Genomic DNA, 13,625 nt, shown 5'->3' with positions numbered 1-13,625 from the left:
TTTTGTATTTTGATTGTGTATGTTAAGTGTGAGGGTCAGATACATTTGGACACTAGGTCGTGTTTCTTTAGTTTTAGTTTGCTAGGTAGGGACATTCTCGTTATGATAGGGACAAATGGGCATTTATCTCACCCCTGTTTTATTTGAATAAATATGGCAAACTTTGAGAACATTTCTAAATATGGCAAACTTTGAGAACATTTCTAAATATGGCAAACTTTGTGAGAAAACTTCAGCCGTGTCCGGCTCTCATTTCTGACCCCTAAGAGTATCCACTTTCACGTGAGGAATTTGTGAAGAGGGTGGAGATATGATATAGCATTTATAATGCGCCTGTACACAAGTGTTTCTAGGCGCGACAAGACAAGCAGGGGTAAACAAAGGGAGGACAAGACAATGATTTTACTAGGCCTTGTGTCATTCAGATTGTGCAAGAGCAGGCAAGGGGGAGGGAAGAAGTGCTGAGGGTGGGGGGGAGGATGGAGAAGTGCAGGAACAGAGGAGAAACAAGAGTGCAGCCATCGGTTGACAAGTGCGGGTACTCCTAAGTACAGCCAACGGGTGGCGAATAAGTGCAAGAGAAGGGACTGTATGGTTACAGATACAGACCACAAGTGCAGCCGAGCCAAGAGGTAGTGCGGGATTGCAGCTGGACATGCAGGGACCTGGGCCCGAATTCAGAGGGTGACCGGGTGACCAGTGCATGGATCAGGCAGGTGATCAGCAAGGGAAAGGAAGAGAGAAGGCAGAAGCAAAGAGAAAGGTCTTGAGTTGCTTCCGGAACCAGAGATGGTGCTGCTCATGTTTCAGAGAGGCAGGGAGTCTGTTCCAGATGCCTGGTACACTGTAGGTAGAGAGCAAGGTGATACCCATTCTTTCCAGTCTTGAGCGCTGCTTCGATGGTCGCAAGATGATGATTACTGGAACCCCCAAGAGAATTTCAAAGGTGGGTGGTATCAGTTCCTGTATGGTACCCCGCCTAACTAAGGGCAGTATACTGGTCCAACTGTCTTGCATTCACTAAACTAAAAGCAGCTGAGGTATTTTTGGGCAGGGTTCTCACGAAGTAGAGTGAAGTGAAGGGCAGTGTTCCACATTGATGTTTTGTGGGGGCTTAAACCCTGCTTGCATTCCTGACAGTGTTCCCCCATGATAAACTATCGAGTATATTCCTGGTGGCTTGTTCACAGCTTTCAAGGGTGGAGGTGCAAAGGCAAACTGATGTTCCTGTAATAATGGTGGTGGTGCTTCTTGTGTGTATGGAGAAAATACTGTTGGTGAGACCCATTTTGCTTAGTCTGCCCATTTTTATTTCCCCATCTTCTCATCCCCTCCTGCTCTCCCTTTTCCCCTTACGTATTCCTATTCCCTCCCCTTGTTTCCTGTCCTTCCTTTTATCCAGCTGGCCCAGTATTCCAGTGCTCAGCAGGTGATTTTACTCTATGCTCGGATTTAGGTTTCATCAAGGTTTGCTTTCTCTTAGTTTGCCAGTCTTTTATCAATGTCCTGTTTTAACATTCATCACATTGCACTCCTCCGCTCATCCTTAGCAGGGACATGAACTTGATCTTCTCTGTGCGTCACATGACATTCATTCAAGCAGCACAAGACTCTGAATGGACACAAAGGATCTTTTATCAAAAATACAGGATTTTCATACAAGCACAATCATTGCATTACGATTCAATAAAACATTTTTACAAAGAATGCAAAAATAAAAATGTGTCCATTCTGCTAAACAGATTCAGATTTGTTGTCTGCCACATAACGCACGTTTTAACAATTCAGAATAAAATATGAAACAGAAAATTATTTCACATTATATCCAACCGTTTCTCTGGCTCTGAGCCTCAGTGCCACAATCGGGGCGCTCTCTTTTCAAGGGGCGCTTTATTCTTACTCGTTTATGCAGCTTTCTCGTCGTCAGCAATTCCCTTTTCTAAGGTTCTCCCTTTGGCATGTCTTTTGCCCAGATTTTCAACTCCTCCTTCCCTCTTCCGAAGCAGGGCACAGGGTTGCTTGCCTGCGTTTCTGTTAGTTGGGGGGAATTTCCCTTAATCAGCGTCTCCCTATATATGTTCCTTGTTTGCTCTGGAACCTTACGGTCTGGCTCTCCTGGCCCTGCTGCAAGTCTAACATGAGGAGGCAGCTTCTCTCCTCCTCCAGGCCAGAATGGCTAGTTTACCTCCAGACGCTTATGTCCCCATTCCTCCATTTCCTCTTTTGAAAGGATTTGTGTGTCTGTGCCTAGTCAAGTGGTGACCAGCACCAATGACAAACCTCTCGTTTTCATGACTTGGTCTACCCAGAAGGTGCCAATGTTTGAAAGTTCTTACTGCATTCCAGTTCGAATTTTAGTGCCTTAGAGAGTCTCTCTCTCTCTGTCTCTCTCTGTGTCTCTCTCTCTTTCGTTGTGTGGGTCTCTCTCTCTCTCTCTCCATTCTACTCATAGTTGGAGAAAAAATACAGTTAAATATTTCCTGATCCAAGTGAAAATCTGAACACACCTTGTGTAGAAATGAAGGTTAAGACCTCATCACCACTTTCTCCTAAAAAGAGTCAAGACAGTCTCCTCAGAGCAGGAAGTCCGTTTCGCACTATTCATGAGAAATAAGTGCCACAAGAAAATCAATCTTCTACATCACAAGTTGACTCACTCCAAAGTCATGGGCTTGAAAGATTTATGGGTCAGAGACGACGACGCTACATTTCAATGTTATGATGTACGAAGTTGAAGATAGGGCAGATAGAATCTCACAAGACCCTAATCACGCCTTAACGATAGGCTTACTCCATGAAAAACCCAGATGATACGAAAATTAATGTAGAAGGCATTTAATGACCAGTAGATTCTGTGTGTGCCTAGTTTAGCTTTGATGCATCAAGTCCTCAAGGACCAAGCCATTAAAGATGGGGATTGGGAGGCTGCAGGCAAGATGGCTGCATGAACATCGGGCTCACACCCTGCCCCAGCATATATTGCGATTTACTGGACAGCAAGCCTATCCTTTCACCCGCAATCAGAAGATGAAGGGTTGTGGACCTGCCTAGGCTCTGGTGGAACAGGTTTTCGAAGCTGTGGAGCAGACGGGCCAGCAATCAGAGCACACGGGAGGAGGCAGAGCGCTGGGCCTAACAGCTATGCAGATTAAATAACAGGCATGCCAGACTGGTGGTAACAGAGATCGTTGTGTGCTGCAACTCCCTCACTGCAGAGAAGAATACTGGAGGTGGGGGTTCTGGGTATACATTCATGTCCCAGGAAACTCTGAAGGGGAAGTGAGTGGAAACTGAGCCCACTGGAAGGCACCCAGAGTGGTAGACGCAAGCCTGTGTAGGCCAGCATGCTGGGAGACCGAGGTGCCGGGAGTCACAGGGTGTGTGGAAGGTGACCTGGGTGCACACCAAGTTGGAGAAGTGGGGCGAAGAGGCCTGCTCTTGGTCCACCCCATAGCAGCGAGAGGACAGATAGCGTGCAGCCTTAGAGAAAGGACCTCTAGCGGGAAGGCCCTCACTCCTGTGTTTGGGGAAGAACATGGCCTCAGATCCCTGGGCTGTGGGGTGGGTTTGTCTGAGGCCCCCTTTGAAATGGTGTGCTGTAGTGGGACAAAGCCCGGTCACCTCACTCAATAAGGCGGATATCACTGGCTCCAATCAGTGGGATCTGTGGACTCTTCTCCCAAAATCGCACCGTGCGACACCGGCACATGTCCAAACCGTCCTCGCTTTTAGACCCGGGAACCCAGAAAACTTCTGGAAGAATTTCCCCCGGATGAGCCACTTGGGAAGGTGTGCATGTGCTGTTTCAGAGGGAGGTTGGTAATGGGCAATACCTGGGCACCTCAGGACTGAGGAAACTTGAGCGGAACAGACCTTAGTCAGCAAGTGGTCATCTACTGGCACAGAGTCCCTGAGAGGGAGGCAAGAGGCGCATATGCTATCGGAGGGTGCTGTCTGAAATTGGATAAATTCAGGAGGGCCGCGCCGTCTGTGGTGGGTCCAATGGCGACGGAGAAACCGTTGGTGATAGTACCCCTAGGGGAAGAGATGGCCACCAAAGTGGACTTCAATGCCCTATTAGGTGAAATATGATCCATCAGAGATGACATCCACGCCTCAATACAGTCCAGGGGTAGAACAGTGGATACGTTGGAACAGAATGTAGAGGTTCTGGACCATAATCAACTGTCCACGGACCTCCTTGAAATGAAGATGAAAGCCCGATTGAGAGAACTGGAAGATAAAGAATATGTTTCTTCCCATAAGGTTGATGACCTGGAAAACAGGGAGAGAAGATGCAACATTTGTGTCATGGGATCAAAGAGGGCGAGGGGGAAGGTGTGTCAGGGATTGGAGCTGAAGGTTAACATTATCCTCAAAACCCTGTTCAAGAAAGATGGTGAGATGGCGAAGGACATCAGCTTTGATAAGGTTCATAGAGCGGGAGGGCCATACTAATCAGGAGGCAGAAGTGGCCCCAATTCATTTTTAGGAGCTGGAAAGAGATCCTTCAGAGTCACAGGACACTGTACCAAACGGCAGAGAAGCAGTAGATAACTACAGAAAATCCGAGAAGCACATTTTGTCGGCAGATCACATCACCTGTTCAGCTCGAACACCAGTTCACTGCTGCAGATGACTTTGGACCGCTGCCTCTTCAAACATTTGAACCACCGGGATCACCACATGACCGCTCCAGACCTCTACCACTGTGAAACATTGTGTCACTCGTTGACTCAACCAAGCAGTAACCATTGTCTTGAACGGCTTAACCTTCGAACTGTCACTGGTGGGCTCACCGACCTACATCGCTCGAACGCTGCCTTCAAACCGCACAGATCTCCACTTGAAACTTGACTCAATTCCAACTCACCTCCTAGCACGATTTGTCACCTTCGTACCAGGTTAGAGCCTCAAAATCAGCATCCTGAAGCCTGGTTCGACAGATTATGGAACTTTTATGAGCTACAACCCCCTTAGTTCACTTTTGGGAACCTAGTGACTGCTATGCAAAACATTTGCATCTCCTTCTACAAAGACATTCTTTTAAGTGTGACTTGCAATTTCTTGCACCCTCCAGTCCTGAGGCGGCTCAGAGCAGCGGGAGAACCCTCTTAAGAATAGTCTGCCCTCGGGGCCATGTTACCACAAAAGGCAAAGGAGATGGGTCACTTGGCAGTGCCTGTTTCAGCTTTAGGATTAGAATCACTGTTGGTGTGAGGACTAAGTAGGCGGTTCCGCCACTACTCATCCTCATATTGCTGCAGGGCAGTAGTCATTTGGTCACACCCACCAGTTCACTGCTCATGGCCATGCTCATCCCTATGACCATTCCAACCCACTACCTACCCCTCCCCGCCCAAAACACATTATCTTGGATTCTCTAGCTCCATCAAGCAATAACATTGAATTTCGGCCTGAGAGTTGCTGGGTATGAAGGGCTTCATTGCAGCTGTACTGCTGTGTAATAAAATTAATTGTGCCTTCAGTCACTTGATTGACACATCTGTTCCTTGCACTTAAGAACTGTTAAAAACAAGCACTCACGAAGCCAATCGTCTTGGCTTGTGTAGAGGTATGAGAAAAGCATTTAGCAGGCACTACTGTCATATGCCAAGGTAATCGCACCTTTTCCAGCTGTTATGGCAGTGCCTGGGAAATGCCTATCCCGTGCCTACACAAAAGCCAAAACTGTTGGCTTTACCACTGCTTGTTATATAAAGCTGGTTGTGTCAGGTTTGCGATGCTTAACCCTTTAAATATGACCCATTACTATTATTCTACACAAAACAATTGGCAGGTGTTCAACGAAACGGATATTTGAAATAGACCTTTAATAGCTCAACAATGATTTTAAAAAGTCCAACTTACCATCGAATAACAATAGGCATTTGGATTGAAGTCACTGCCAAGAGCAACTATAATCCCAGCATCCAACATATCTCTTGCCCTTGGCTGTTTTAGCCTGCAATGAAAAACATATATAAAAATGCAATACTGTCATCAAAACCTGAATATGGCATATTGCTGTAGTTGAGGCTTCTGTTTCGGTGGTATTTTACCAATTTTCAAAGTTTGCTTTGAGCAAATTTAGAATGTCATCTAGTTTAAAATAAATTGTTGGTTGAGGGCCACGATTTCACAGAACACAGTGAAACAGTTGAGACGCCTGAGAGTATGAACATGTAGTTAGTTTCAATAAGGAGGAGACTACTTTAATCTGCAGCGGTAAAGAGGCATCCCCCACCTTACCTATAGGGCCTTTGTACAACTGCCACTTCAAAGCACATATAAGGAAACCCTTTCAGCACTGTCGATGCTAACCCCAGCAACTAGAAATGTTAACTATTCTCTGCTGCCCTAAATGGTGTGCCAGTGATAAAGGCTGGGTGTAAATATTGGTTGGCCGTCACAGTCTAATGAATGCCTGTAGCCACTGCCGATGTACAGTGCTCCGTCGATTCCTTCAGCAAAAGTTGCACTCAACAAATACCCACAAATAAAATAAATACAAGTTTTTAAAAAGTTTGCATTTTGGAACTATCTCACCCTAAATATTACATTGAGGAGGCCCTGCCGTGAGTATTTCAGCCGCTTCTGCTGTTCAAAACAAAACAAAAGGGGTGATGTCTGGAAGGTTTAGAATTATTAATCTTAACCTATGGCATTGCTCTGGGCAACCCTCCAGACCATTGTTTTTGGGCAACCCTCCATACAGGGCTGGACTTAGGGCAGGGCGGGACTGGGGACAGCCCGGGGCGCCATACCCCCCAGGGCGCCATTAGTCCCCTGCCACGCCAGCTCGGGGAGTCTTTCAAGGGCTCCACAGAGCTGGTGTAGTGGGAGAAGGTGCGGCAGGCACCCTTTTGTTATTAAATGCACATGAATGGTGCATTTAATAATAATAGGGAACATCCGCACCCTATTGACATGATTACGTCCCCGCTTCGCGGCAGGAGCGAGGCAGTCTTCATTGGAATAGGAAAAATAAATGGGTAAGTCCCGGGGTTTTTTGTTTAAGGGGGATTGAGCAAGAAAAGGGACTATTCATATAGTGTAAACAAAAACAACATTGCTCAATTACCTCTCTCTTAGTCCACTTTATAGGCTAGTCAGATGGAAACTAAATCAGTTTGGGTAAGTTATCTATTTCATTTACCCACAGTACATATGTGTTGACAAAAAAAGAAAATGTGTCGTGCCAGAATACAAGTGTTAAAAACACATTTTAATCAACAATTAAATTCAATACGTAGTGTGGTATATGCTTTCCACAAGACATTACCACCTTTCGAATATATAAAAAACGTTTAAGAAAGACAATTTAGAAAAAACAAATCCAGAATGATGGCACAATGGTGCCAATTGTGGCTGAGGTTAGTAAGTGACAAATACAATTATGCATAGACTTGAGATGTTATTACCAATATCTATATTCGCAGAGGAGCAAACTATCAGTGTTCAAACAGAAAATACACAAATATTTTGTGTATAAAGACTGCAAGATTTAAAGTGTCTTGGGGATGTCGACATATGTTTCGGCTGAACAGAATTTCATGAACACCTTCCCTGGTGCTCTGCTGTTATTGTTTAAAGCCCTCTTCAGGACAGTACGTTGTTTTAGAAAATTGACAGTACGTTCAATGCTCCCATCTCCGTTTGGTTGGAATCGAAAAGGAGACACTAAAGAAAGAGAAAGAAATTGGAGTCTTTTTTTAATGAATTGTCCCGGATTGTGCAGAAATTGTAAAAAAACAGAGTGATTTTAACACACTATCTTAGGCAAAATGTATATGTGATCTGGCTATTTACATGCCCTATGTGAGCAGTTTCACTGACCTTTTGATCTTGAATTGGTTGGACTAAAGTATTAAATGGTTTTCTCAGGCCGTAACTTCCTGTTTCGTGATTTGTGATTTTGGACTATTTATCCACTTGGTAACTTCGAATCTGTTTCACAATAATTCAGGTAACAGACGTGTTTTTGCATTTTTCAATTTCAGACTCTGTACCTATTGTTACATAGACAGAGGAGAGAAGGAAGAAGACACATAGTTGTCCGATATATTTTTGAAGGCTTTTTGTTTAGTTTTTTTGAACTAATTTCTCTTATAGAGATATGTTAGTTAACATACCTCCTTGTCGAGGCTTCTTCACAACTTTTTTATGCTGTTGTTTGTTTTGGAAGGAGATTCAAAGGGCCCACACGCATCGACTTCAACTTTATGAACTCATCTGCCTGAAGAAAACAACACAAACAAAACGGGCAAACTTATAATTATATTCGTCCCCGACGGAAGAAAGTTGCCATTATTATGCATATTTCTGGCCAACTATGTTTGTTTCTCAGTGTTCTCTGACTGAATTCTATATTGGCAGTGCGGGCGGCCATGGTGCTACAGCGTTTGTTTACCTGCTGGTTGCTCTCGTTTTCAATTTTCATGCGTGGGCGTCTTTCAGATCTTCGTTCGTGTATACCTTCGTGGTTGAATACTACAGAGAAGCCGCGGATTGTTTCTTGCCGTGTTTATGCGGTCATGTGATCATGTGTATGCGTGATGATGCAACGTGGTCTAGTGCGTCGTCAAGCTTGTGTGGTTCAAAAGCGTTGGAAGCGCCGAATTTTGAATGCATCTCAGGGACGCCATCTTGAAGTGGTGTGCGCAGACATGAGTGCATATTGAAATAATGCTTCACTTCATATTTGGTGGATGATGCAATCATCAGTTTATTCATAGCTGAATTATTCAGATGTATATTCTCAGTGTGTATTTTTGAGACATTTGGATTGGTTATCGGATTTCGCAATTGCAGGAGAATTTTTCGCAGTGGGATGTATTCCAAGGCTGGCATATTTCTCCGAATTGTTTAATGTGCGTCGTTTTTGACGCCCCATACTTGGTTGCTTGAGTTTTTAATGTAGGCACTGGTTGATTCAATAGTGCAATCCGGTGAGCCTATTTCAGGTGTTGTGTGCATCAGCTCGATTCGTGAGTGAGATCTAGGCATTAGAAAAAGATGCCCCATTCAACTGCAGAGTTTAGACCGTTCTTGACAGTGTCTAAGTCGAAAATCCACTTCTGTTCGCTCTTACGCAGGGCCAGGTCTCTATTTCCCCCTCTTTTAGGTGCTTGAGATGTTTGGATGATAAACCCGAACATTTCACTTGGTTTATGTTTAAACTTCACATAGCCAGCCACTAAAGGTTTGTTAGGTGTTTGGTTTCTGATATTACACCTGTGTTCTCCGATCCTGGTTTTGATTTGTCTTTTCATTTTGCCAATGTACAGTAATTGGCACGGGCATTGGATGGCGTAAATAACCCATTGTGAACAACAGTTTGTGAAGGTTTTTAATACCCAGGGTTTTCCCTTCAGTTGGATGCTCTTCATATTTTTGGTTAGAGAGCAGACTGAACAGTTGCCGCATCTAAAGTGTCCTGTGACAACTGGAAGATCCCACAATGTTCTTTGCATGTTGGTTTTTTGTTTTCTTTGGGATATGTATGTATGAGATTATCTCGTAGATTGTTTTGTCTTTTAAAGGCAAACCTTGGTGGTGCTGGTGAAAAATCCTCTGTTTTAATGATGTGCCAATTTTTCAAAATTAATTTTCGTAAATTGTGGCTTATCGGACTGAAAGTTGTAATGCAGGTCATTTTTTCTGTGGTAGTTCTTTTTGTTGGATTTAAACATGCCTCGCGATTTTGGTTCTTAGCCCTCTTGTATGCCACATTAATTTGTTTCTTAGGGTATCCTCGTTGTTTGAGTCGTTGTTTGAGTTGCTTCCCCTGTATTTCATAGTCTTCCAGATGGGTGCAGTTTCTTCGGACTCTTAGGAATTGTCCTATAGGAAGATTTGATTTTAGACTCGCTGGGTGAAAACTTTGGTACTCTAGCAGAGTATTTTTGTCAGTTTTCTTCCTGAATAGATTGGTAATTAAAGTGCCATTGTTTTGTGTCCGGATTTCTAGGTCCAGGAAAGGAATGACTTCAGTATTATGAGCCATTGTGAAATCGATGTTTTGATTGTATTGGTTTAGCCATTGGTGGAAATCCTCAAGGAGGGAAACTGAACCCCTCCATACCATGAAACAGTCGTCAATATATCTGTGCCAAGCTTTTATATTTAATGAATATGGGTTATTGATGTGATAAATTGAGTTGGTTTCCACATGGTCCATATATAAGTTGGCTATATCTGGTGCAAAAGTCGCACCCATACTTGTTCTGTGTTTTTGATTGTAGAAAGTCTCCTCATACAGGAAATAATTTTCTGTAAGGGCTAACCTAGCGCATTCTAGAATGAAGGCGGTGGGCACCGTTTTGTTGTTTATATTCCGTTTATTCAAATATTGTTCAAGGATTTGGAGACACTCTACTTGCGGGATACTAGTGTATAGGGCCACTACATCTAGCGTGACCAGAATATCGCAATTTTCAATTTGAATGTTTTCCAAAGTGTTAATCATGCTGGTAGTATCCTTGATGTAAGATTTCATTTTTAAGACCCATGGTCTGAGGAACCAATCAACATATATGGACAGAGGTTCCAAAATGGAGTCTATTGCTGACACAATCGGTCTTCCTGGTGGTTTTTCACTGTGTTTGTGCACCTTTGGCAACAAATAGAAGGCTGGGATCGTGGGATTGGAATTGATGAGAAACATTTTTTCATCATGATCTATCCATCCTCTTTCTTCGGCATGTGCCATCAGACTGGATATTTCTTCTTTGAGTCTTGGTGTTGGATCCGCCTGGAGTTGTTTGTAGAATTTTTGATTTGAAAGTTGGGACTTGGCTTCCTCATTGTAGGCTACTTTATTCCATAGGACGATACCCCCTCCCTCGTCTGCAGGTTTAATTACAAACAGGGAGTTAGTTTGTAGGTCTTTTAGTGCCTGTCTTTCGGATCGGCTAAGATTATCTCGCAGAAAGTTGTTTTTCGAGATCAACTTTTTTGTTTCATCGATGATTTTGTTTTCAAAAGCAGCAATGGCTGGACTTGACAGAAAGTGGATTTAGGTTTTAGACCAGTTGTACTTTTGTCTTTTTCTTTCTCATTGGTGGGTGGATTTCTGAAGAAGTATTTAAGACGTATAGTTCTGAAGAATTTTTGTAATTCAATTTGAGTTTTAAAGTTGTCTGCCTTTTTGACAGGGACAAAACTAAGGCCGCAACAGAACTCAAGGACCCCCACGAATGCAAACACGCAACTGGAACGGACCGGTCCAGAATTAGTAATACCCATTTTCAACCTTTCCACACATGTACTCACTGAAGGTGAGAAACAAGTACTAAGTCGAAGCCTTAGTTTTGTCCCTGTCAAAAAGGCAGACGACTTTAAAACTCAAATTGAATTACAAAAATTCTTCAGAACTATACGTCTTAAATACTTCTTCAAAAATCCACCCACCAATGAGAAAGAAAAAGATAAAAGTACAACTGGTCTAAAACCTAAATCCACTTTCTGTCCTACCACAACGATGATAAGTCCAGCCATTGCTGCTTTTGAAAACAAAATCATCGATGAAACAAAAAAGTTGATCTCGAAAAACAACTTTCTGCGAGATAATCTTAGCCGATCCGAAAGACAGGCACTAAAAGACCTACAAACTAACTCCCTGTTTGTAATTAAACCTGCAGACAAGGGAGGGGGTATCGTCCTATGGAATAAAGTAGCCTACAATGAAGAAGCCAAGTCCCAACTTTCAAATCAAAAATTCTACAAACAACTCCAGGCGGATCCAACACCAAGACTCAAAGAAGAAATATCCAGTCTGATGGCACATGCCGAAGAAAGAGGATGGATAGATCATGATGAAAAAATGTTTCTCATCAATTCCAATCCCACGATCCCAGCCTTCTATTTGTTGCCAAAGGTGCACAAACACAGTGAAAAACCACCAGGAAGACCGATTGTGTCAGCAATAGACTCCATTTTGGAACCTCTGTGCATATATGTTGATTGGTTCCTCAGACCATGGGTCTTAAAAATGAAATCTTACATCAAGGATACTACCAGCATGATTAACACTTTGGAAAACATTCAAATTGAAAATGGCGATATTCTGGTGCACGCTAGATGTAGTGGCCCTATACACTAGTATCCCGCAAGTAGAGTGTCTCCAAATCCTTGAACAATATTTGAATAAACGGAATATAAACAACAAAACGGTGCCCACCGCCTTCATTCTAGAATGCGCTAGGTTAGCCTTTACAGAAAATTATTTCCTGTATGAGGAGACTTTCTACAATCAAAAACACGGAACAAGTATGGGTGCAACATTTGCACCAGATATAGCCAACTTATATATGGACATTGTGGAAACCAACTCAATTTATCACATCAATAACCCATATTCATTAAATATAAAAGCTTGGCACAGATATATTGACGACTGTTTCATGGTATGGAGGGGTTCAGTTTCCCTCCTTGAGGATTTCCACCAATGGCTAAACCAATGCAATCAAAACATCGATTTCACAATGGCTCATAATACTGAAGTCATTCCTTTCCTGGACCTAGAAATCCGGACACAAAACAATGGCACTTTAATTACCAATCTATTCAGGAAGAAAACTGACAAAAATACTCTGCTAGAGTACCAAAGTTTTCACCAGCGAGTCTAAAATCAAATCTTCCTATAGGACAATTCCTAAGAGTCCGAAGAAACTGCACCCGTCTGGAAGACTATGAAATACAGGGGAAGCAACTCAAACAACGACTCAAACAACGAGGATACCCTAAGAAACAAATTAATGTGGCATACAAGAGAGCTAAGAACCAAAATCGCGAGGCATGTTTAAATCCAACAAAAAGAACTACCACAGAAAAAATGACCTGAGTTACAACTTTCAGTCCGATAAGCCACAATTTACGAAAATTAATTTTGAAAAATTGGCACATCATTAAAACAGAGGATTTTTCACTAGCACCACCGAGGTTTGCCTTTAAAAGACAAAACAATCTACGAGATAATCTCGTACATACATATCCCAAAGAAAACAAAAAAACCAACATGCAAAGAACATTGTGGGATCTTCCAGCTGTCACAGGACACTTTAAATGCGGCAACTGTTCAGTCTGCTCTCTAACCAAAAATATGAAGAGCATCCAACTGAAGGGAAAACCCTGGGTATTAAAAACCTTCACACACTGTTGTTCACAATGGGTTATTTACGCCATCCAATGCCCGTGCCAATTACTGTACATTGGCAAAACAAAGAGACAAATCAAAACCAGGATCGGAGAACACAGGTGTAATATCAGAAACCAAACACCTAACAAATCTTCAGTGGCTCACTATGTGAAGTTTAAACATAAACCAAGTGAAATGTTCTGGTTTATCATCCAAACATCTCAAGCACCTAAAAGAGTGGGAAATAGAGACCTGGCCCTGTCTAAGAGCGAACAGAAGTGGATTTTCGACTTAAACACTGTCAAGAACGGTCTAAACTCTGCAGTTGAATGGGGCATCTTTTTCTAATGCCTAGATCTCCCTCACGAATCTAGCTGATGCACACAACACCTGAAATAGGCTCACCGGATTGCACTGTTGAATCAACCAGTGCCTACATTAAAAACTCAAGCAACCAAGTATGGGGCGTCAAAAACGACGCACA

At 43.0% G+C, this 13,625-nt stretch overlaps 1 protein-coding gene across 1 annotated transcript in view; it reads right to left on the bottom strand.

Annotated features, from left to right (window-relative positions):
- The window catches only part of AMDHD1 (amidohydrolase domain containing 1), a 426,527-nt gene that overhangs the window by 32,973 nt on the left and 379,929 nt on the right, over nt 1–13,625 (bottom strand). Inside the window, exon 7 of the mRNA XM_069629827.1 lies at nt 5,872–5,965. Within this exon, the coding sequence (XP_069485928.1) occupies nt 5,872–5,965 (94 nt within the window). The remainder of the gene's footprint in view (nt 1–5,871; nt 5,966–13,625) is intronic.

Source organism: Ambystoma mexicanum, chromosome 12, assembly GCF_040938575.1.
Source record: "Ambystoma mexicanum isolate Mex_15411 chromosome 12, UKY_AmexF1_1, whole genome shotgun sequence".
In the NCBI taxonomy this organism is placed as follows: Eukaryota; Metazoa; Chordata; class Amphibia; order Caudata; family Ambystomatidae; genus Ambystoma; species Ambystoma mexicanum.
The sequence above is the reverse complement of the archived record's forward strand: the minus strand, read 5'-3'. Positions and strand labels throughout refer to the sequence as shown.